Source organism: Geotrypetes seraphini, chromosome 19 (assembly GCF_902459505.1).
Source record: "Geotrypetes seraphini chromosome 19, aGeoSer1.1, whole genome shotgun sequence".
NCBI classification, from domain to species: domain Eukaryota; kingdom Metazoa; phylum Chordata; class Amphibia; order Gymnophiona; family Dermophiidae; genus Geotrypetes; species Geotrypetes seraphini.
The window spans coordinates 28,792,079-28,818,371 of record NC_047102.1 but is presented as its reverse complement, the minus strand read 5'-3'; the positions used below and the strand labels follow the sequence as shown (position 1 = coordinate 28,818,371).

The window sequence follows — 26,293 nt, the reverse complement described above, 5'->3', positions numbered from 1 at the left end:
CTTTTAGAAGATCATTGAAGACATGCTTTTTTGATAAATTTGTTTAAATTTTCTGGACGGTAATTGTACGCACCCGCTGTTGTATTTTTGCTGCTTTTTATGCAGTTTCGATATTAACTGCTCGGAACTGCAAGGTATAGCGGGATACAAATCATTTTTTCTTACTTATTTTCTTATTATGATGTTGGCCAACTTTAGGTCCCAAGTTTACCCAATGATTTCTCACCGCAGGCTGCTTTTTCTTCTTACAGTAGTCCACCATTTACTACCACTAGTCAACTCTAACTTGTCATTCATCCTATATGACGTAGGTTGATGGAATCCTGTGCTTGGCTGACATTCTTACCGATAGTGCTCATTCCGAAGCCACTCGGGCAGAAGCAGCTGCTGTGATCGCCCAAATCACATCCCCGCATCTCACCTTTTCTCAGCATCTTAACAGCTTCCTGGAGAACATGGAAGAAATAGTTACTGCTCTTGTTAGTAAGTAAATAAAAAAATTTGCTATGAAAAGTAGATGTTACATTGCTAGATGATTTCAAATTGCTGTTAGGATGGGAGGACACTCCCTACTTCAAATTCAGCATCTCTTCCTCCCTCCTGGATCCTCTAAACTTTCCTCATCCCTGGGCCGGCAGCGATGCCAGCCTCAAGACCTTCCCTCTGCCAGGTCCTGCTTGTGCAGAAGCAGGAAGCTACTTCGCAGAAGGTGGGACATGGAAGAGGAAAGGCCCCTGATGGCAGCTACAGCAGTGGGCCTTAATTGCTGCCGCAGGATCTGGGATGAAGGACGAGATGCTGGATTCGAGGTGGGGAGAAGAGAAACATTGTCTGCACCTGGAAGGGGGCCCCTGTGAGCATGAGACCCTGTGTATCCACTCTTGTCGTAACTGCCTAAGACCAGCCCTGGGTGCCCAAGACCTTCCAGACCTATAACTAAGGTACAGGAATAACATCTAGAGGTCGAAAGGAATGAAGGAAATACCTATAGCTACTATTGTATTATCCTGGGAGTATCCTGTCCATCCAGGACCAGTTTGTCATCAAACTTGCTTCAGAGCCTCAGACACCGGAGACTCTCAGGATTTCTGACCTCAAAGACTGCAAGTGAAAATTCTCTTTACGACATTCTTGATACAACGTGATATGCTGTTCTTAAGGGGAGTATCTCCATATTCTTACAAAGAAGGGTATCTGATATGAGGAGATACAGGGCTTTGTAGTTTTTCTTGTTGTCTCTACTGTTATTGCATCCTGTAACTGTTCTCTTGTTAATATCCTGTACCTTATTGTAAACACCCCAGTACCCTGTACCTTATTGTAAACATCCTGTAACTGTTTTCGTGTTAATATCTTGTACCTTATTGTATTCACCCCAGTACCTGCTCACTTTGTATTATCCTGTATCCTACTGTTAACACTGTACTCTCTCTAGACAAGACTTCACTGTAAACCGCTTCGAACTTAGGGTATAGCGGTATATAAGAAATAAAATTATTATTTATTACCCAAATAAGGGCTGTAGCTCAATGGTAGAGCTGCTGCCTTAGCACCCAGAGGTTGTGAGATCAAATCCCAGTGCTGCTCCTTGTGACCATAGGCAAGTCACTTAATTCTCCAGTACCCACCGCTTTGACATGCCAAAGCCACAAAAGGGCAGCATACAAGTCCCCATTCCCTTTCCTTTCATCAACCCCAGCATCCTGTTTCCAACCCAGGTCACAAGGAACCCAAAGAGTAGCAACATTCCAGAGCTGAGATTGTGATGTCATAATGCCTCATTCCACCAATGCCTAAGAGCCGGCCTCATCAGTGATGTCACAATGGCTTCACTGTCCTATACTTGACTCACATAACATAAGACTTGCCACGGAAGGTGTGGCTCACTGATAGAGCTGCTGCCTCTGCATCCAGAGGTTGTGAGATCAAATCCCGGTGCTGCTCGTTGTGACACTGGGCAAGTCATTTAATCCTCCAGTGCCCACCGCTTTGAATGTCAGCTTTGAAATGCCAAAGGCAGTATACAAGTCCCCATTTCCTTTCCCTTTTAATAATCAAGTTGGTTCAGAACACATCTATTGAAGTGACCTATAAATTACTGACTGAGTGAAGAGAGCAGCATATGTGATAATGGCCTATGGCCTCCTGGTGATTGCCAGTCCTGGCCCTGGTCCCATTCAATAATTTATAGTTTATATACAGAGGTTGCTCTGATCCTGGGCACATAATAAGTGAAATGTTATATTGCATGGAATGGGAAGTGGGGGGGGGGGGGGGTGTGACACTAACATACTTGTTTGCCTAAGGCAGGACAAACAAGGGAGGTTTTTTTTTCTTTGCTCTGCAGTATCTGCTTTGACTTTGCTCTTTCCCCTCCTGTCATTGAATGGAAGGAGGGGAGGGGCTGAACAAGTAGCTCTTTTAACTCGGTTTGCTCCAGACTTACCCTTCCTGTCTTATTCTCTGCATGCTGCCGGAGATGGGAGGAGTTGGAGTAGGAAGAAGGTGATTGTTCTCTGCTGCTTTAGGTCTGAGGCACTGTCCAGCAGAATCCCAGCCCTATCGGTATCAAAGTCCCTCCTCGAGGGCCACAATTCAGTCGGGTTTTCAGGATTTCCCCAATGAATATGCATGAGATCTATTTGCATGCACTGCTTTCATTGTATGCTAATAAATCTCATGCATATTCATTGGGGAAATCCTGAAAACCCGACTGGATTGCGGCCCTCGAGGAGGGACTTTGACACCCCTGTCATAAGACCATGCCTAACAATGCCCTTTCCTAGGGTTACCATATGGCTCCAGAAAAAGGATGGATTGAGACATCCGGGTTTTACATCTACTGAAAGCAATGGAAGTAAAACCCGGATGTCTTAATCCGCCCTTCTTTTCCTAGAGCCATATGGTAACCCTACCCTTTCCACTTGCCATTCCAATCAGCCACCAGTACTTCTGAACAGATAATGCTAGCCCCGGCTGCATTTCCCTCAATGCCAGAAACCGTATGATTTCAACTCTGGGAAAACCTTTTCTTTCTCCAGCCATCAATCATCTTCTATCATTTATTGCAGTGTAATTGAATTACTCTTCTTGTTTATTCAATTTTTCCAAACATTTTGAAATTAATTTCCTGTGTGACTCATACCTTTAGTGAAATGAAATGTAAGCAGAAATTAAAATGCACTTAAAAGATTTTGTTAATAATGGTTGTGCCTATAATCTTGAGTGCCAGGATTATATGTAGGAGGAAAGAAAGAGTCTACATCAGGGATAGGGAACTCCGGTCCTCGAGAGCCATATTCCAGTCGGGTTTTCAGTATTTCCCCAATGAATATGCATGAATCTATATGCATGCACTGCTTTCAATGCATATTCATTGGGGAAATACTGAAAACCCGACTGGAATATGGCTCTCGAGGACCGGAGTTCCCTACCCCTGGTCTACATTGTAAAGAAGTACTGTAGTTACGAGTAACATACATTATAAAGGGGATGAGACTTGATATACCACTTTTTCTGTGTAGTTACAATCAAATTAGTTTGCATATTTTAGACAGGCACTTATTTTGTATCTGGGGCAATGTGATTTGCCCAGAGTCACAAGGAGCTGCAATGGGAGTTGAGCTCACAATCTCAGGGTGCTGAGGCAACACTTCTAACTACTACGCCACTCCTCCACATCCAATGGTCTATGTTGCTAACTCCCCCCCACACAAACACACACACTTAGTGTGAAGAGTTTCAGACTCTGGTAATCAGAACTGAGAATTTGATGTCATAATGCCTCGTTCCACCAATAAAACTCAACCTCATCAATGATGTCACAATAGCTTGATTGTAAAGGGTAAAGGAGTTGATATACTGCTTTTTCTGTGTGGTTACAATCAAAGAGGCTTACATATTTTATACAGGTACTTATTTTGTACCTGGGGCAATGAAGTGTTAAGTGACTTGCCCAAAGTCACAAGGAGCTGCAGTGGGAATTGAGCTCCCAACCTCAGGGTGCTGAGGCAGCTGCTCTAACCATTATGCCACTCCTCCACGTCTAGTGGTCGATGTTGCTAACTCCCCCCTACACTTAGTGTGAAGAGTTTCAGACTGATAATCAGAACTGAGATGTGATGTGATGTCATAATGCTTCATTCCACCAATAAAACGCAACCTCATCAATGATGTCACAATAGCTTGATTGTAAAGGGTAAAGGACTTGATATACTGCTTACAATCAAAGTGGTTTGCATATTTTAGGCATATTGTACCTGGGGCAATGGAGTGTAAATGATTTGCCCAGAGTCACAAGGAGCTGCAGTGGGAATTGAGCTCACAACCTCAGGGTGCTGAGGCAGCTGCTCTAACCAGTACGCTACTCCTCCATGTCCCTTAATATGCGCGCAGTGTTATAGAATTTAGCAGATCCATGCTCAACTTCCACGCCGGGCTTTACAGGGTTTCAGTTGGAGTAAATCCTTGTACCCAAAGTTAAGTGTGTATCCCAGCATTATGTATTGTATTATTCTATAAAGGGTACCCATCTCAGAATTCCTATTATAGAATACCATTCATCGCCGATTTTTGGGGTGCCAAATTATGAGTGCCATGTATTAAATGCAGATGCAAAATAATAATTTGTAATATATATTTGCATTCTTTTCCTTCTTGCTCCAGCCCCTCTAACCTTTTCCCCACTCCTATAGGATATAATCTTGGTAAATTGTAAACTGTGGGACCAATTTCATTTTATCTGAAAAAAGTCAATGATACCTCTTCATCAACCAATATTTTAACAGGTTAGAGGGAAGTTATTAAGCTGCGTTAAGGCACTAATCCATGTTTTTTACCCTTTCAAAAAAATAAATAAATAAAACCTATAAATTGGAAACTAAAACAAGGGGTCCTTTTACTAAGGCGCGTTAACCGATTTAGAGTGTGCTAATAGATTTAGCACATGGTAAATGCGGACTGCTGGGCACGATGGACCCCGGGTCTGACCTCTGGTTTTTCCCTAGCACATTACAACTTGGTAGGTGGCCTTGACTTTGGCAGTCATTAAAAGCTAAACTAAAACTACTACACTAAAACTTAGATTTATAGACCGGGTCATCATCAATAGAAGCTCGTCTCCGTTAACAGTAACGAAAAAAAGGATAATTTAAATTAGACAAAAATAAATCATTTCCAATGTGTTTAGCAAACTGAGATGTCTTTAAAGCTTTCCGAAATAAAGTAAAAGGATTTGAGCTTCTTAATGGATTCGGCAAATTATTCCAAAGCTCAGTCAATCTAAAAGAAAAAGCTGCTATATGCTAGCCTACCTGTTAATCTGGACAGCCTTTCAAACTCATTTTTTGTCTGCAGTAGAAGATATACGTCTCTCCTTTCTTCTCTAGTACTTAATTCTGGATGCTGATGGCAGGAAGTACCATAAGATTACTTCCTCCTAGCTCTGAGACCTGCATGATGGCAATGGTTTAGGTCAAAGAAGAAAGCCGGAATCGGAATGCTGAACTGAGATGCTGGAATTGGAGGGGAGGAGGTTGATTTAAGGATCTGGGGTGAAAGATCCCATTTTTAATTGGAGAGCCAGAGAGTGGAGGAGCCTTGCACTGTTCAAGGCATTTCAGTTTCTGTTGGGGGCTTCAGTTGAGAGGGGGGTTAATTGGAAAACTTAGGAAGTTAAGGGTAGCCCATTGGATTAAAGCCTATCATCTGTCTGCTCATCAGTGGCTGTCTAGAATTGACATTTTGTGCTAGCCAGCTCATTTCTGTCTTCCATCCGTAATCATCAGAATTTGAGGCGACGGTAAATTTAGTTGATTATAGATTATTGTAAAGATTAAAAATATTCTTCCCTGTGTAAAATTTTAAGACATTAAGGGGGGACGGGGGTGGGTATTTTGATTATAATTGAAACAAATCATTTTCATAAATAAATAAGGGAGGGGGGTAATATTTTATATTATGATGATCAATTATAGGATTTCAAGTGTATTTGAATGCTTAATTGATAAATGTCAATATTGTACTTGATTTAAGATTTGAAATGAATAAAGATTAAAAAAAAAAAAAAGAAGAAACTAAGAGCTCTTTTTACAAAGCTGCACACCTCCTTTTAAGCAGGCAGTATTTTTTGGCTAGCGTGCGCTAAAAACGCTAGCGCACCTTTTAAAAGGAGCCCTAAATATAGCTCCTCAGCGGGGGTAGATTTCCAAAGGCTTGGGTCTGACCAGATAAATACCTATTTAGCCAGCAAAATCCATTTAAAAATTGCCCCTATAAGGTAAAGGCATATGCCACGGCCCTGGAGAAGAAAAACTGGCAGAGACGAAGAATGAAATTGTCCAAAACAGAATGATGTGCACTAAAAAAAAGTGTCCACAAACTCATCTGAAGGTGTAAAGATCTTTATTCTTCCAATTTCATCATGGTACAATCAAGGATTCAATGACATGCCACGAGTTCAGTCGGTTTGAGGTACTCTACGTGCCAATTTCATTTGAATAAGGGCAGCGTCCATGCGTTTTGGTAATAAGTTCATATCAGGTTATTTTTGTTCAGTGATTTCTAAGACTCGTGAGGCAAGCCTGTTGGCCGAAAAATGTACGCGTCGAGCCATTGAATCCTTGATTGTACCATGATGATATTGGAAGAATAAAGATCTCTGCACCTTCAGATGAGTTTGTGGACACTTTTTTAGTGCACATCATTCTGTTTTGGACAATTCCCTTCTTCGTTTCTGGTATTTTACTTGTGGTTTTGTTTTTTCCCCTGTTTTGTGAAGAAAAACTGGCAACAGGAAGAATAACTCTGCTCTTGCTCTCTAAAGCAGAAATGAATTTGTGAAGACATTTTGAATAATGTTGTACATAATCAACATGATTTATGTACAGTTTTGATTAAAAATAATATTTTCTGTTTGTTTAGAGCTATGCGAAGAATCCTCCTCAGGCGAAGTTTGCCTTCTAGCTTCCGCTGCGCTTGCCAATATCACGTTTTTTGACACAATGGCTTGCGAGATGCTACTTCAGTTGAATGCCATGAAAATCCTTCTTGCCGCGTGCTCTGACATCCAACGAGTAGATACGCCATATTCCAGAGACCAGGTAAATGGTTTCCCAGTACTGGGCCAACAGAGTTATTGCATACGGAATCATTGCAGATCTTATATTGTTAATGATCCCAGCCTTATGTCTCATCTTTTTCCCCATAGAGCTACTGGTCGTTTTGTTTAATCGCTGCATTATTTCTGATTGCATCACAGACACTATCACCCCGAGCTCCCTCTCCCGTTCTGTGCTCATCTGCCTCTCCTCTCCTATTGCACACAGTTCCTTTGGGTTCGTGCAGCCCAACTGGTTAAACCTAAAATTTAGGCACCTAGATCAGCACGCCTAGCTAACCCCACTTTTTACAAACCGCGGAAGCATTTTATTTTTAGCGCAGGCTGGTGTGCTGAATGCTCTACGCTGCTCCCGATGTTCATAGGAACTCTATGAGTGTCGGGAGCAATGCAGAACATTCAGCACACCGGCCTGTGCTGAAAATCCAGGTTTGCAAAGACAAGAAGATCCAAATTGTATCAAAGCCTTGATTGCTTTGGTGCTCAAGTTAGGATAACTACTGCATAGAAAATAAAAATAAAGCTACAATTACTTGCCGTTAGTCTTCAAGGACCAATCATGTCAAAGAATGATGCTTGCCTGGGCGGTGGTATCCTTACATACACAGACACTCATAACATTGACAGACTCTTGTATACGCAATGCACATGTCATCTTCTAGTGTATACTTTTGAAGGGAATTTTTAAAAATAAAGTAAAATTCTGGAATCTCTCGTGGCACATCCAGAATCTCTTCAGGGCACACAGTTTGAGAGACACTGAGATAGATGAACAAACAAAGGAGGGGGGACAACCTAAGAGAGAACGCTTAGACCAGGGGGTGTCAAAGTCCCTCTTCGAGGGCCGCAATCCAGTCGGGTTTTCAGGATTTCCCCAATGAATTTGCATGAGATCTATTAGCATACAATGAAAGAAGCAGTGCGTGCAAATAGATCTCATGCATATTCATGGGCGAAATCCTGAAAACCCGATTGGATTGCGGCCCTCGAGGAGGGACTTTGACACCCCTGACTTAGACGTTCCTCAACAGGGTTTTACTTAAAAGATGGATACTTCAAGGAGGGAGAGTTCGTCTTGAGTAGACTTGAGGGAGGTAGGGTTATTGTGTGGGCAGGCTTGTTGGACCGCCGGCCCTTTTCTGCCGTCAAACTCTATGTTTCTATGTTTACTTTATTGAGATCCAGATGTACAGAAGATCTGCTTTTTCTTAGATCCACAATTAATGGGGCAGTTGGCATTGACCTCGGATATTCAGTGACTAAAATTAAATATCCAGGTTATTTTTGGGTGGCGCTAACTTTACCTGGGTAAGCGAATATTCACTGCTGGCCAGATAAGTTAATAGTGGGCAAAGATAAGTCTGCTATTTATACGATCAATTTGCCCACTAAATGTAGCCAGTCAGTGCTGCGTATTGTTAGTTATTGTGCTATATAGCTGGTTAACTTTTCAGCACCGTCTGCGAATATTCAGCGGAGATAACCAGTTATCTTGGGCCGAATATTCACGGGTAGGCACCAGAACATTATTTGACCGATCAGCAGCCATTTCTGGCTGGTTAAATAGCTTTGAATATCGGGAGATATGTTTACAGACATCTGCATATTCTATTTGTCCTGCAAACCAGCCCTATTCGCAGAGTTCAGCAACTCCAGCTATGTAACACCCCATTCCTTTGGGAGTGAGAAATGTGCTTTACTTCCCGTGCTTGTTTAGTTTTTCGAGCTGGCTCAAGTATACAGTATTTTATCTATTGAATATTCCGTTCTGGCACAGTGCAACTTTATACTGAGAAATACTTGCTGATGCCATCATTAATGCTGGTGACTCAGTCCACATTAAGAAGGGAATTTCAGAATAGATTCATTGCTACACATTAAACAGTGAGAGAATCAGTGTATCGGACGTGATTTATTAAATGCTAGAATATTCTTGGGGAATGAAATCTAAAATACCCACATTTACTGGATTAAAAGCTGTGTTATATTAATTGAACCTCCCCCCAACAACTATGGGCCTGTTTTACATAGCCGTGCGGCAACAGCCCCGAAGCCCTTTAAATCTCTATGGGCTTCGGGGCCGTTATCGTGCTGCAGGCCCTATGTCTTATTTATCAAGAAAAATAACGCAACTCTTCGCACAAGTCGACTATCTCCATAAGTCATCCTAAAATATAAACCAGCATATGCTTTTCGGAATTGCTTGAACTGTAAGCCCATAACTTAGGGACCCTTTCACTAAAGCTGCAGAGGAAGTGGTCTTAGCGTGCCCTTTATGCAGGTCTTTCCCGCATGTTAATGCCATTTGTGCCGCGGTCAAGAAATGGCATCTTTACCTCCATTTTCTGAATTCAAGGCCACACACTAATTTGGTCATTAGCACATGCCATTAAGAAAACATGCGCCCCCCTACTGACAACTATTTGGTAGGTGGAAAGGGCCCCCACACTACCCTTGTGCTAAGCAATTACACTTTCCACTCCATATTCGCGGTGGTTAGGGGCAGAGCCGGCCCGTGAATATTTTAAAAAATGCAAATAATATTTGGGCCAGTTCTGCCCCTAATCACCGCTTCCTCCGCTATTTTAAGCCCTGAAAGCCCCCCCCTTAAGTCTTACCTGGTGATCTAGCAGGTTTTCAGGCAGGAACAATCTTCCCACACTCCTGCCCCGTGCAGATCACTCACAGGAAATGGCTGCCTTGAGCTCCCGTAGTCTCTCGAGCCATTTCCTGTGAGCGATCTGCACGGGGTAGGAGCGTGGGAAGATCGCTCTTGCCTCGAAAACCTGCTAGACCATCAAGTAAGGCTTAAGGGGAGGCTTCCAGGTCTTAAAATAGCTCAAAAAATGAAAAAGCATTTTTTGTTTTAAAACCGCAAATAATCGAATCCATAGATATGGAAACCGCGAATACAGAGGGGGAAGTGGCAACGCTTTACATGCTGACTGATTAGTAATCTTCACAGATCAATACTTCTGACTATTCCATAAGGGGCTTAGTACAAATACTTATAAACAGGTTTACCCCTTAATGGTTAAACAGTATAATCCACTCAATCCTCAGCTGGCTCCTCCTTCATACATTATGAATGTTACACTTACTCCTCCCCATTTGCGGTTTCCGCACTCGCGATTTCACATAATCGCAATTTGGGGGGGGAGAGGGGAAACTCCCCCCATATTTTTGCCTTCCCCCCAGCATCCCGGCCTTACCTGGTGTCTAGCGCAGTGCTTCCCAACCCTGTCCTGGAGGACCATCAGGCCAATCGGGTTTTCAGGCTAGCCCTAATGAATATGCATGAGAGAGATTTGCATATAATGGAAGTGAGAGGCATGCAAATCTGCTCCATGCATATTCATTAGGGCTAACCTGAAAACCCGATTGGCCTAGTGGTCCTCCAGGACAGGGTTGGGAACCACTGGTCTAGCGGGCTTTCGGGGCAGGAGCGATCTTCCTACGCTCCTGCCCCATGTAGATCGCCAATAGGAAATGGCTGCCATGAGTTCCCGTCGTAGTCTCGAGAGACGACGGGAACTCACGGCAGCCATTTCCTATTGGCGATCTGCACGGGGCAGGAGCGTAGGAAGATTGCTCCTGCCCCGAAAGCCCGCTAGACCACCAGGTAAGAACGGGATGCTGGGGGGAAGGGGGGAAGGGAGGCAGGGGTGGGTCAGAGCCGGACCAGAAAATATTTGCGGTATTTCCCCATTCACAGTCTGGCTCTGCCCCTATCCCCTGCGAATAACGAGGGAGATGTGTAGATGCATGAGCCATTATCGTCATTGAACCTTTTCTTTATATACAACTCTGCGGTTTCCATATCACATACATAAAATCTTGTTTCCCTACGATTATCACATATAACATAGACATCATTAACCGACCCTGTTATAAACAGGGATAGAGTGCAAATTCATATATATCATGAATAGATGGAAGCTTTATTATTATATTTAATCACTTATCTTAACAGAGCTGTTAACTGCCTCTCCCGACATAATCACGTTTCAATCGAACTTCATCAAGGTTGAGGCTTTCTGTTTATCACAGCGCTACTTTTTCATTCATAATTCGTGTCAGCCTTCTCAATACTACAGCAGTATTGGAACTAACTTGCGGCGAGAGGCACGTCCTGTAGTCAGTCAGCCGGAGCCCTCCTCCTCGCCATTGCCTCTCCTCCTTCTCCTCTCCTTCTACAGCACCCCCCCCCCCCCCCCCCCCCCCGGCAGTAATAGGAGGCTCAGGGCAGTGGCTGGAGGATATCCGAGCATGCGCGTGATGCCATCGCGTTTATGTCCATGCATTTCCGGGCGCCCTCCAGCTGTGAGATTAGCGTGCCGCACCTTAAAAAGTATGTGACACACTGCATTAGTGCTTACCATACCTTTGTAAAAGAACCCCAAAATGCATCGTAATAGATGCAACTGCCACATTATTAGAAAAAAAAGGTAGACAGCTGGACACAAATGGACTCCTGCACACTTAAAAAAAAAAAAAAATAAATCAAACCTTTGTTTAGGGCAGGGGTCTCAAAGTCCCTCCTTGAGGGCCACAATCCAGTTGGGTTTTCAGGATTTCCGCAATGAATATGCATGAGATCTATGTGCATGCACTGCTTTCAATGCATATTCATTGGGGAAATCCTGAAAACCCGACTGGATGGCGGCCCTCAAGGAGGGACTTTGAGATCCTAGTTTAGAGTTACAGATAAGGTACAAAAGACAGGCATAGACAACTTTTATGGGATGCTGCACTAAAAAAAACACAAAACAACCCCCGGTTCCAGTATCAGAAACCTCTTGCTGAAGTTGGAAGAATAACCTCCTGCTTCCAGCTTCAGCAGCCTGAGCTATGTCAGAGAAAATCCTGATCTTATGGTCAGAGGAAGAAATATATTTTCTTCAGGTGGAATACCTTATTCCAGTCTGGCTCCAGAATGAAGGTGATCAGAAGAGCCGAAAGTTCTGCTTATACACAGATCACACACCCAATTACTTTGAACCAGACTATTACTTTTGTGAATTGCATTTTTCTTATATTTATATTATAAATTGCTTCATGCAATCCTTTGGAATTTATAAAGTAGGGTACATTGATCTTTCTAGCCATGTGAACCTCCCTCCCCCCCCCCCCACCGCATACATTGTTCTGAGTAATAACTAGGTTACTTTAAACCAGGGGTAGGGAACTCTGGTCCTCAAGAGCCGTAGTCCAGTCGGGTTTTCAGGATTTCCCCAATGAAAATGCATTGAAAGCAGTGCATGCAAATAGAACTCATGCATATTCACTGGGGAAATCCTGAAAACCTGACTGGACTACGGCTCTCGAGGACCGGAGTTCCCTACCCCTGCTTTAAACGAAAGACCCATCGGAGTGAAGATTTCACAAAACCAATTGCCAAAACAGCACATTTACAGAAACTGTTGAATTGGTTTCTTGCATGTTTCTTGACTTTTACTCAACTTAGGAGAGTTTACATGGGGCTAGATCAGGGGTCTCAAAGTCCCTCCTTAAGGGCCGCAATTCAGTCGGTTTTCAGGATTTCCCCAATGAATATGCATAAGATCTATGTGCATGCACTGTTTTCAATGTATATTCATTGGGGAAATCCTGATAATCTGACTGGATTGCGGCCCTTAAGGAGGGACTTTGAGATCCCTGGGCTAGATTCACTAACTCACCGTTGTTGGGCAATCCGTGGGTGAGTCTTGTCGGGCGACCGATTCACTACGAGTCCTCATGCAAATTAATGTGATCTGACGTAGAGAATGACACAGTGACAAAATTCATCACCGTTCCCGTCCCCGCGGATAACCGTGGTAAACCATCTTCATGTCATTCTTTAAGGAGAGAGGGAAGAATCAGAGTATAATTGAGCACAACCATTGACCCGCAAGCTTTGCTTTGAAGAATGCTGGTGTAGAAGGACCGAGGTTGAAACAGACACTACAAGAATGACAGTCTCTGGTATCCAGAGCAGATATTGTGATGTCATAATGCCTCATTCCACCAGTGCCTAAGAACCAATCACATCAGTGATGTCACAATGGCTTCATTATCCTTGGCTCACATAAGAGTGCCCCCCTCCCTCGGCCACCCATTCCCCTTTGGCCCCCTCCTCCCTGTTACCACACCCTCCTGCCAGACACCCCCCCACCTGCCCGCCACTGGCTGCCGACGCCATCAAACTACTAAATATGGCAGGATAGATGTCCACTCCCTCCTGCCAGTGGAGTGCCCCCCTCCCTCGCCCACCCATTCCCCTTTGGCCCCCTCCTCCCTGTTACCACACCCTCCTGCCAGACACTCCCCCACCCGCCCACCGCTGCCTGTCGACGCCATCAAACTACTAAATATGGCAGGAGGGATGCCCACTCCCTCCTGCCAGCGGAGTGCCCCCTCTCTCAGCCTCCCTCCTCTCTGTTACCTTTTGTTGGGAGCAAGAGGAGTCCCTCATATGTGGGGGAAGTAAATTTGGGCATGTAACACCTTTGTTGAAGAAATTTCACTGGCTACCTGTCACATCCCGCACCATCTATAAAGTTCTTATGTTGATTTTTAAGGTTATTCTTTGTAAGATGCACTGGTATTTGACACAAACTCCATAGTGGGAACACTCGAAATGATAGCAATGTAAACAAGTCTATAAATCAACAGTATCAACAAAAAAAGAGACTTGCAGATAGCAAAGTATATAGTAGTTAGCAGTACCCTCAGATACCTGAGCTGTTAAACCATCAAAGATTCTTATAACAGCCTGTACAGGTAAAGAGTATCATTCATCGAGTTCTGCTATTTTTTAAGGTGCCAATGCTTAATGCGCATCTTCTAAATAATATAAAGTGCTCTAGTGTATAAATAAATATCAAAAAATAACATACAGCACTTATCTCAAAGCGATGTCTGAGCCCAACGGGACCCGTTTCGCCGAACTTTCGGCTTCTTCAGGGGTCGTGACAGTTAACTAAAAACATCAAAAGAACACAGTGAGATAAAAGTGGAATAACTAAAAATTGTTCTATAAACTTGCAATATACATTAAAGAGATGTTACTGACTGGGCAGCTCTGCTCTCTGAATTTAAGGCAGAAAAAGGCGCTGGCAGAGTTAGTACGCTGCATTAATTATTCATGACATCTCAGCTCTACTATTTCAAGTTTAAATACGTTACTAAAAATATAATATAAAGTGCCATGTGTATGATTAATACTGAAACTTGTGTTACAAATATTAAAACTATATCTGCATTGTTAAAAGAACGAACTCCATTCGACTGAGCAGTCTTTTTCGATCACCACCTCTATTATTGGGTAAGATCTTATCAAAACAAAAATTCAAATATTCAAAGAAGACCATCAATTCATAGAGATCTGGAATAAAATCCTTAACAAATGTGCTCTAGATTTAATGATCTTAATCATTGAAAATAGCAAAACTGCTATTAATGAACAAAAGAAGAAACTAGACACAGACATAATTCATCTTAAAAGCACCTTAGTAGAATCGGAATTCCTTGACAAATTTAAACATCTTAATGAAGATATGGAGAAATTTAGGGAAAACCTTAAGAGAAACAAACTCCGTAAATTTAAACGAGACGAATTAGACTATGTCAATAACAAGGTCTACTCTTGGATGTATAATGCAAATAAACATAATGATAAAAAAGATCTTACAGCCTCAGATTCTTCTCTTTCATCCATGTCCACTAGTGGTGACAATCAGTCTAATTTTTTTTCGGAAAGGACAAACACAGAGACGGGGTCGCACAAGAGGCAGAAGAGGGTCAGTCAGATCGAGACCAAATACCCACTCACAAACTCAGACCAATCAGTGGTAATTAATCTGTCCCAACATATATTGAATCCTGTGGAGTCAAAGATTCTTACTTATGGTTTATCTTTTGTACCATCTACTCATTTTGATCCTTTTCAGTTAAATATCGACTTAGAGAAGTTTGTGAAAAAACTACAATTAAAGATCTATTTTAATGCTTTTCCCTCTAAATTGGATCGGACGATAGTAATAGGCACAGCCAGAGGTGGTTGCATAAAGAATATATTATAGAAATAGTCTTACAGGAAAGCAATATTTATAAGCATTACAATGAAGCATTACAATTAAGTAGAGAGCAAAGCAGTTTCCCTGCCTTACAGAGTCCAGAAACAAAGAGACAGAGAGTCAGAAGTTCTAGGAAGAGCCAGAGAGAGAGAGAGAGAGCCAAGACCCCTCTCCTCCAGAGATAGAAAGATAGATTGAGAGATAGATTGAGAGATAGAATGATAGATTGATAGATAGAGCAGAAAGGAGGCTTTTATACCTTGGAATCTTATTCTGAATATAGAAACTTGTATGTCCCAGTATCTTTCTGTTTAGAATTTGTAAACTGTTTGAAACAATGGTTAATTTAATTGATAAAGGAGGGTATGATACTTGCAAGTATGGAAGATGGGCTTCTTTGTCCCATTCAAGCAGCCTATCTGCTTGATCTGTGCACCTGGACTCATTGTCCTAAGCACCCTCTTAATCAGACATTAACACCTTTTAGCTAGTCATGATTCAATCAGGGCTACTTAAAACATATCAGGGATACTTAAAACAGTTTCCCTGCCCTCAGGGTCTATCTGCATTCCCATGCCAGAGTCAGATTGATATAATTTCCCATAGGCCTTCGCTGACATAAGTAATTCCAACTAAAAATGCTGAATGGTAGCGATAGCTAGGCTGACAGATAGTAACCCCTAAAAGCACCTGGTCTCCGCCAATACCTCTTGATCCACTAGTTAATGCATTTAAAGCGTGCGTTTTACAAGATGCTAAACAATGGTATGATAATAGTGCTTACCAGTATAATAATTTAAAAAAAGAAGAAATACAGGCGGTTAAAAATCTGAAAAATGACAGATCACTAGTTATTAAGAGAGCCGATAAGGGTGGTGCAGTGGTACTGATGGACCATGACAAATATAACATGGAAATCATGCGTCAATTACAAGATGAAGAAGTTTATGCCAAAATACCACTTGATCCAACTAAAAGAATACAAAGAACAATCAGTAGATTGACTAATGAGGGTCTTAATGAAGGATTTCTCACCCATAAAGATTATAAGTTTTTGAACATTAAAACACCTATTGTTCCTGTCTTCTATACGCTTCCTAAAGTACATAAAAGACTAGACAATCCAACAGGAAGACCTATAATGTCCTCCCGGGGTTCTTTATTGGAACCGTTATCGATGTTTGTCGAAGAATTTCTTAAAACTGAAGTGCAAAAGATTAAGTCTTTTATCCAGGATTCCAGAGATTTGATGGTCAAACTGGAAACAATTGCAGCGGAATCATTTCCTTTTATTATGGTAACACTGGACGTCACCGCTCTCTACACCTCTATACCTCAAGATGATGCATTAACCATTCTAAAGAACATCTTTGAGAAAAGAATGAGACCACAACTTGTACCATCAGAATTTCTTTCCAATTTAGCAAGAACAGCCATGAAAGAAAATTTTTTATGTACAATGGAAAAAATTTTAAACAAAGAAGGGAGTAGCTATGAGGGCTACCTTTGCCCCTTCCGTTGCAAACTTGTATATGGCTGATTTTGAATCTGTATGGTTAGAAAATTCACCTTTTATCTTGCAGATTTTTAAATGGTACAGATATAATCGATGACGTCATACTCCTCTGGAAGGGTACTGAACAAGAGCTTCATTCTTTTTTCAAATGGCTCAACAGCTGTGATAGCAATATTCAATTCACCATACAATATTCTCAAGAAAAAATAAATTACCTAGATATACTGGTGATTCAAGCTGTTGATCATTTTGAATTTGATCTTTATATCAAGCCTACTGACAGGAATACATTTCTGGATTTTCATAGCTATCACCCTACAAGCCTTAAAAAGAATCTTCCTTTGTCTCAATTTTTAAGGTTGAAACGTAATTGCTCAAATATTAAAAATTACAATCGACATTCAAAAGTTCTAATTCAAAAGTTAGAATAAAAAGGTTATCCAAGAAGCCTACTTAAAAGGGCTTACAAGAGAGCCAAATATTATCATCGAGAATGGCTATTAGATAAGCGAATGAAAGAAGATAAGGATCCAAGAAAAGACAAGGTCACATGTGTTCTAAAATATTCTACAGCAGGCAGTGCTCTAGCCAGTATTGTTAAAGACAATTGGAAGATCATTCAATCGAGTCCTTTGTTCTGCAATACAGACATACAGATTGCTTTTTCCAGAGATAGAAATTTAAAAGAAATACTATCTCCAGCTGTATGTTCACCTCAACCCACGCAATCTCTTTTACCGAACGGTTTTTACAAGTGCGGTAAATGTAACATCTGTCAGATCAAGTTTCAAGTTTATTAGGATTTGATATACCACTTATCAAGGTTATCTAAGTGGTTTTTTACAATCAGGTACTCAAGCATTTTCCCTATCTGTCCCGATGGGCTCACAATCTATCTAACGTACCTGGGGCTATGGAGGACTGAGTGACTTGCCCAGGGTCACAAGGAGCAGCACGGGGTTTGAACCCACAACCCCTCACGTTACAATTGAAGGAATTTATAAGTCCCAAGGATGGAAAATTATATAAAATCAATCATTTTTTCACTTGTTCCTCAGCTTTTATTGTTTACGCTATCATTTGCCCACGTGGCAAGTGGTACGTGGGGATGTCAACGAGATCCTTTAAAACCAGGATAAGTGAACATAAATCCAATCTGAAATGCGGAAGATTAACAGCTCCTCTGGCAGAACACTGCAATACATTTCAGCACGACTATAAAGACCTGAGATGTTTTTGTTTTGATAAGATCTTGCCCAAAAATAGAGGTGGTGATCGAAAAAGACTGCTCAGTCGAATGGAGTTCCTTCTTTTAACAATGCAGATCTAGTTTTAATATTTGTAACACAAGTTTCAGTATTAATCGTACACATGGCACTTTATATTATATTTTTAGTAACGTATTTAAATTTGAAATAGTAGAGCTGGCACGTCATGAATAATTAATGCAGCGTACTACCTCTGCCAGCGCCATTTTCTGCCTTAAATTCAGAGAGCAGAGCTGCCCAGTCAGTAACGTCTCTTTAATGTATATTGCAAGTTTATAGAACAATTTTTAGTTATTCCACTTTTATCTCACTGTGCTCTTTTGATGTTTTTAGTTAACTGTCACGACCCCTGAAGAAGCCGAAAGTTCGGCGAAACGGGTCCCGTTGGGCTCAGACAGCGCTTTGAGATAAGTGCTGTATGTTATTTTTTGATATTTATTTATACACTAGAGCACTTTATATTATTTAGATGATGCGCATTAAGCATTGGCACCTTAAAAAATAGCAGAACTCGATGAATGATACTCTTTACCTGTTATAAGAATCTTTGATGGTTTAACAGCTCAGGTATCTGAGGGTACTGCTAACTACTATATACTTTGCTATCTACAAACCCCTTGGCCATTAAGGTCTGAAGGAGCAATGCGCTTGTCCTCGGATGGATTTGTACACATGCACTACGAAAATTTAAGAGCAGCTGTGAATTCAGTGGCAGTAGTGCCGTGGAACCAAATGACAGGACCATTGAGATCACTTTCTGATATTTAAAAATTTGATGTGGGCTCCTCTCATTGATTCCACTGGCCTATCACTTGGCACAACCCTATGAGTTTCTTGCATACACAATGTACATGTAGTATTATATGATTCTTTGCATATTATAGCTGTCAGGCTGCGCTCTCTGTTATTGGCTGGCATATTTGTACACATCTATAATATCGTATTACATAGCATACGGATGTTGCTTTAACTTTAATAAGTGTATCTGTTTTTGATCATTTCTCCATATTTCTTTATCCCGCTGACCTTTTGATTGTTGTATCATTGCGCAACAAATTTGTACTGAATATTTCATTTTTGTGTTTTGTAAAAAAATTTTCAATAAAAAACTTTTTGAACTGAAAAAAAAAAAGGTTTTGAACACTACACTCATAGAAGCTTTTAATTAATTAATAATGCTGTAATAAATTATAAAGCTGTTGGTTTTTATATATGCTGTGAGTTGTCTGACAATTATGTGTTTTTGTAAACCGCTTAGGTTTAAGCGGGCTAAAAATGTCATAAATAAATAATCCATCTGAATGGCCTAGTCTTCAAAGTGCTCTGCTTCCATATTGTATTTTGGAAATTGGATTTTTCTTCCTTGATTCAATAATTATTGATTCTGTAATTGATTCTTTAATATTATCATACATGGGCTGCCAAGAGAAATAAAGAAACACAGACAACAGCAATATGGAAGTGGTTGTCAGGTCATTTGAGATTATGTAAGGAGTTAAAATCTTTTAAAAAGGAATTGAAAACTTGTTTATTTGTACAAACATTTTTTTAGAGTGAAATGTTATTGAAACATTTCTTTTACATTGAAATGCTTTTGTGAGATTTCTATACGTAAATATTTGCAAAAGGGAGTGATGCAGTATGGGTATTTTATGTAATTTGTCTTATTATGAAGATTATGCGATTATGTTGATGAAGATTATGTTTGTTCTATTGTAATCTGTTTAGGCTATAAGTGGAAAAGAAATTTAAAAAAATTAATAAATAAACATAATTTGATAGGGAAGAAAGGACAGTGTAGTAATGCTATTAGAAGTCACATATATGGAGCGGCATAATTTTTTTTAAAAGTCTAAGGGCTCCTTTTACGAAGGCACGTTAGAGCCTTAACGTACAGAATAGCGCACGCTATAATGCCGTGCGCGGTAGCCACTACTTTCTCCTCTTGAGCAGGTGGTATTTTTTGGCTAGCGTGCACTATAGCGCACGCTAATCCGGTACGCACGCTAAAAACGCTAACGCACTTTCGTAAAAGGAGCCCTAAGTCCGTTTTGGGCCTAGAGTGCTTGTCGCCTAAAGTCTGCAGTGTCCAAAGTCCATTCTCGAAAAATACATCCAAAATATATTTTTTTTGAGAATAGTCTAATTATACGTCCAGCTGTTTGATCGTCCAGACCGTCAAGTCATCTATCTTCTCATCCCAAAAATCGTCCAAGTCCAAAACACCTAGAAAAAGACCTTTTGGACATGGGAGGGGCCATCAAAGTGATGGACTGGCCACCCAGACATGGCAATAGAGTAGTGGGGCACCTTACAAGTCATTGCTGTGAACTTCACAAAAAGGGTGCCACATAAACACCTCAGGAAATCACGAAAAGGCCCACCAAAATGGTTCCACAAGAACAAACCGCAAAGCAAAAATGGAAAAAGAAAGTGGAACTGGTATCTTGTTATATGATTTATTTCAAAAAATGGTGCAGAGATAACACAATAAAATATACAATGACATGAAATACAGTGTTATAGTGTTTCGGTTGTGGTAACAACCGTCTTCTGGGGTCCGGTCTGACTATGGGCCACAAGCGTACAAATGTAAAAATAAAGCAAAAACTGTGTTCGGTCTTGCTGTGTGCCGAAAGCTTAAAATTGCAAAAGCAGTGCAAAAATGTGTTCGCAACAGACATAGTCTGTAAACATCTCACCACAACTCTCTTGCAGGTTATGATGAGTCCCCCCAAAACCTACTATACCCACCTGTCTACCACCCCAATAGCACCTATAGTAGGGTTTGGGGTTTTTTGGTGGATTCACATTTTTCACCATGAATGTATTGGTTATGCCCGAGACAGATTTGTGCACTATGGGTCTCCAGTCTATATAAGTTTATCACATGCGCATTTCACTGTGAAAATCCTGAAAAAAAACAGACTGGCGTGCTGTGCCTTTTGGAGAGAGTTGAGAATCACTGCTCTAGAGGCAACAAACCCAGACACGTTGGCCGACACAAATGCTTCCTCAAGCTGCTGTCAAGGACTTTGGTGTCATCTGTAATAAACTCTTATTGGCTGCTTATGTACAAGTTAATGTTTTGATTTGCTTCCTACTATTTGTTTACTGAGGTCCTTTTGTAATGGTTTTATCTACCAATCAATACATTCCATGTGTGTTTTCTTTAATACCCGTTGTATAATGAATGTTCTTGCTTTTTGATTACAGATAATCACAATCTTGGCAAACATGTCGGTTCTGGAACAGTCTGCTTCTGAAATCATCCAGGAAAATGGTATATTTGACATTAAAACATTTACTTTTCCAGATATGAAGGCATAGATTCCAGCTCTGTGAGTGCTTGAGCACTCCTAATATTTTATTTATTGGGATTTATTAACTGCCTTCTCATGAAGAGATTCACAATACATTGAACAGTAATCAGGTGCTCTTAAGTACCTTCCCTATCTGTCCCAGCAGGCTCAAAATCGAACTATCGTACCCGAAGTAATGGAGGATTAAGTGAATGCCCTGGGTTACAAGGAGCAGTGTTGGGATCAAACCCACAACCTCAGGGTACTGAGGCAACAGCTCTAACCACTAGGCCACTCCTCCACAGGCTCCTTTACTGTGATCATATGTTGTGTTTTGCACTCCCAATTGATTTGAAAAGTTGGATCCTACATATGGAGGGTAATTTCATGACAGTATGTCTAGTTTATAATGGCAAGATAGGCCTCAACGTGCTCTGCAAAAAATGCAAATGGGTAAATGTACTCTATAAGGGCAAGGCTATAAACTGGGGGCTCGCAGTTACATGCATATTCCCCTAAATTCTATATATGACTAACATTTAGGCCTTTTAGGCCAATGAAAACTAGGCCTAAATACCTGTGGCTAAGTTGTGTGCAGATTGGGTGTATTCTTTAACAGTCCACTTAACTTTTAGGAATGCCCACGATCTGCCTATGCTCCTTTCCTGGCCACGCCCCCTTTTTTTTTTTTTTTTTAATCTTTATTCATTTTCAAACTTACAATAAGTGTGACAATATGTCCAAACACCCCCTTCTGAGATTTGTGCACTGGAATTTACACGAACCGCTTTATAGAATGTGCTTAGAAAGTTGTTCGTGCAACTTCTAATTGATGCCACTAGCGTCAATTGCCAATTATTGGTACTGATTAGCTGGTTAAACAATTGCGTTGCATGCACAACTTGGACTGAACTACGCCAAATCTGGGCCATTATGCACAAACCCGTGGATTCTATGTATCATGCCCACAATTGTGCACTGAAATTTGGGCACACACCCAAGATGCGCACACATCTTAATTCATTTATGAGCCCTTAACTAGCAACAATTGGGCATTAACAACCAATTACTGCTTTCGAAAATTAAAATTCACCAATCAAATTTATTTTTGTAGATCTCTTGTTTTTAAACATTTTTGCTTCTGCTTTTAGCCCCTCCCTATTATGTGACCCTTCACTGTTATCTTTTTCTAAAAAATTTGGAGTTCCACCCCGTCTCCCACTATTGTCTGTAAGTCTTTCTATTTTTGTTAACATATGGGTGAAAATGCTCCTGTTACCCCTTTTTATATTTGTAGTTCGCTTTGAAACTATGTTATAAGCGTTTGCATCAAATTGTAATAAACATGAAACATTAGCTTTGATTAGACATTGATTACTGACAAACAAGCAACCCTCCAGATGCAGACTTTTCCCAAAGGTCTGCAGTCTCCCACAGTTGGAGCTGTCCCTGTAGGGAACCTCCACAGCACAAGGGTGAAAACCGCAAATGCAAAGACTGAAATTACACAAGCAGAAAAGCCCCCCAAAAAGCGCAACCCGCAGCTATTCAAAATTGGGCGAGAAAACTGTGGACCTGGCAACTATGAGGAAAGCTGGCAGAGAAAGAAGCCGTAGAGAAGAAGCTCTGCTCACTGAGTCCCCCTGCTGACTGGAGTACAATACACAGGGAGTGAGCAGAGATATCCTCTGTGGGCAGCTGTGGCCTGGTAGCCCCCCCCCCCCCTAAGTTCTTCTTTCATTCATCTGCTGTCCTACTAGGGCAAAATTCTGCCCTGAGAGCCATTGAATTGGCTCTTCTGAGAGGGCACCTCCTACATATTTGGGCTCTAGTTTTCCTGTGCTTTAATCCTACCTGGGGTTGGGGAACTCCTGGTACCACTTAGGTATCTGTACTCTGTTTACAGAGCAGAAGTGCATCCCTGGGTATGGAGGATTAAGAACAGGTCTTATTTTCTGGATAATTGCCGTGAACATTCATGAGAAATATTTGCATAGATTTAACTGAGAAAGATGAATTTGGACTGGAGTAAGTCTTAACAGAGATTTCGGCAGTTGGAACCCAAGCACAGTACCGGGTAAAGCTTTGGATTCTTGTCCAGAAATAGCTAAGAAGAAAAATTAAAAAATTTTAATTGAATCAGGTTGGGCAGACTGGATGGACCATTCGGGTCTTTATCTGCCGTCATCTACTATGTTACTATGTTGGCAAAGTCTGAAAACCAGATCTATCTCAGATCTTCCAAGTCTGAAGTTTGTAACCCTCTATGTTCTGCTGATCCATTTTAAAATTGTATTTCTTCCCTCTAAGCTTTTGTTTGAACAGTTTGTCTATTAATGTAAACAAGTATTTGATATTAATGTAAATACAGTGTTCCCCTGCGAATTCACGGTTCACGAATTGTGGACTCACTTATTTGCGGTCTGCTCCGCCCGCCTCTTCCTGTAGCAAAGTCGGGCTACATCAATCAGGATCTGTGTGTCAAAGCAGCTCCTGATTGGTGTAGCCCGACTTTACTACAGGAAGAGGCAGTCGGAGCAGGCTGCGAGTGATTTTCTTCACCCACCAATGTTCCAGCTGCCCTCTCCTGCCTTTTGACAGGTGAAAAACCGTATTTGCAATTTTTCAAAGTTCGCAGGGGTTCCTGGAATGGAACCCCCACAAATTTGGGGGGAGTACTGTATATCCCGATTTTATAATTTTAGTATTGTAAGCCGCTTAGAAATCCGATAAGCGGGATAACAGATTTTAATAAAACTTGAAACCCTCAAATAGAAAAGGTTAACTGCTGTTTTTTTAAAAAAATATTTTTTTGCTTGTGTCAAGGTGTGCAGGTGCTGGTGGAAATGTTATTTGAAAAGCCGTCGTCTCGGAGCCCAGGGGAAGTTGCTGCCTGTGAGAGAGTTCAGCAGAAGTCTGCGGTGACTCTAGCGCGACTTAGCCGAGACCCTGAAGTTGCCCATGCAGCAATAAAGCTCAGCTGTAAGATATTATTCTCTTAACAAAATCAAAATTGACAAATTATTTTATTTTATTATTTATATACCAGTTATATCCTAAGCGGTTTACATTCAGGTACTTTATCACATTTCCCTATCTGTCCCGGTGGGCTCAAACTCTACCTGGGGCAATGGGGGGATTAAGTGACTTGCACAGGGTCACAAAAGGAACAGTGACAGATTTGAACCCACAGCCTCAGGACGCTGAGGCTTTAGCTCTAACTCCTGCACCACACCCCAGTGATCACCTTCCTTTCTCATTCGATGGCAAGCATTGAGATTACAAACTGGCTCAGTTTATTTATTTATTTATTTTTAGGAGTAACTCGGGGTCCATGAGCTATAATAGAACCGGTTTCTTTAAGGACATCATAAATGTACCAGTTGTGGAGAAAACCATTTAGGGCCTCATTTACAAAGCCATGATAGTGATGCTGCAGTGATAAATGCACCGAAGCCCTTAGGAATCGAATGGCCTTTGGTGCATTTACCATGGCAGCGTCACTACCGCAGATTTGTAAAAGAGGCCCTTAATTTTTTTTAAAAGCTATTTTGTGAGTGGAATATCAGACATGGTCATCTCAATCATATCATATTGAGAGATTCCAACCTTCTATGATTTATTTGTTGGGGTTTTTTCAGGTCAGGCTAATCTGGTCTTGGGTATTTCCATTTCATGCATGGACAGAGTCTTGCTTGTCTTAGGGAAATCTGAACTACAAACCCATGCAGCCAGCATGACAAAAATGAGGACTGGATCAACCTGTTCTGAAAAAAAGAACAGCTTGAGCCAAAGAAAACCTCAGTCTGGAGTATATAAGATGTAACATATGTAGACAGCTTATCAAGATATGCTTGAAAATCCCTTTTAATCAGGCTTGTGGCATCCAATACAAAGGGAATTTTTCCGTACCTTTCCGCCGCATTTTCTTGGTCTCTGAGGCACAGATTCTCTAACCAGCGCCGTTATCGGTGGCTGCCTTAAAAGTGGCAGCCCAATCGCGCCATGGTACCGGGTTCAGAATTGTGCCTCTGGCTAGGGTTACCAGATTTTTCTTCGGGGAAAATCCGGACCCATGGCCACGCCCCTGGGACCACCCAGTCCCGCCCCCAGCCCTGCCCCCACGCAATGGATATCGCATGCATGTGCACGTGACATCACCGTGTTGCATCCGCGGGTGCGCGGATGCCCCTTCCCGACGCGATTATGTTCTGGAAGCTTTTCAAAACCCAGTCAAAGTGCTGGGTTTTGAAAAGCCGTCCGGACCCCTGGAAATCCAGAAAAATCCGGATGACTGGTAACCCTACCTCTGGCAAAGATAAGTGCTGAAAATATAGGACAGGGTTTTCCAGGCCTACATTTCCGATGTGAATCACACTTCCTTAGGCACTTTAGGCCGCTTAACACCACTTCTAGCATTAACCACGCCTACAGCAGCATTGAGCGGCCTAACGTGCCTACGGAAGTGCAATTCTGGCGCCAATTTTTTTAGGCACCGATAGGCACCTTGAATAGGGTGGCCAGATATTTGGATTTTTAGAGGACTGTCCAGGCTTCCGGATGGCTTTTCAAAACCCAGCACTTTATCTGGGTTTTGCGACGCTTCCATCTCGGGACTGCATCAGGAGGGCCTCTGAGCATGCACAGATGCAACGTGGTGATGTCACATACATGTACGCATGCATGTCATGCATTCGCAGATGTCCTTTCGACTCTGCTCCGAGCACGAGAAGAGGTTGGGGTGGGGCTGGGGGGCGGAATGGGGCATGACTTGGGTAGAACAGTGCGGGGCAGGGTGGAAGTGGTAGGGCCTGGGGGCGAGGCCATGGGTGCACATTTTACAATCACAAAATCTGGTAAGACGGGTATTTTTTTGTTGTTTTTTTTTACTGAGCTTCGGCGCTTAAAAATAGGTGAAAACAAAAACAAAAACTGTGGATACAGATATTCTGGAGATAATTTATTAAACACTGACATATAAAACCATGAAAATTCAATTTATAAAGTACAATGCTAAAAAATATAGTGAT

The 26,293-nt window shown here is 41.5% G+C and overlaps 1 protein-coding gene across 1 annotated transcript in view; it reads left to right on the top strand.

The window, feature by feature from the left end:
- The window catches only part of INSC (INSC spindle orientation adaptor protein), an 85,318-nt gene that overhangs the window by 48,937 nt on the left and 10,088 nt on the right, over window positions 1-26,293 (top strand). The window contains exons 4-7 of the mRNA XM_033928786.1: window positions 312-483; window positions 6,922-7,100; window positions 21,178-21,244; window positions 24,090-24,245. Coding sequence (XP_033784677.1) covers window positions 312-483; window positions 6,922-7,100; window positions 21,178-21,244; window positions 24,090-24,245 — 574 coding nt within the window. The remainder of the gene's footprint in view (window positions 1-311; window positions 484-6,921; window positions 7,101-21,177; window positions 21,245-24,089; window positions 24,246-26,293) is intronic.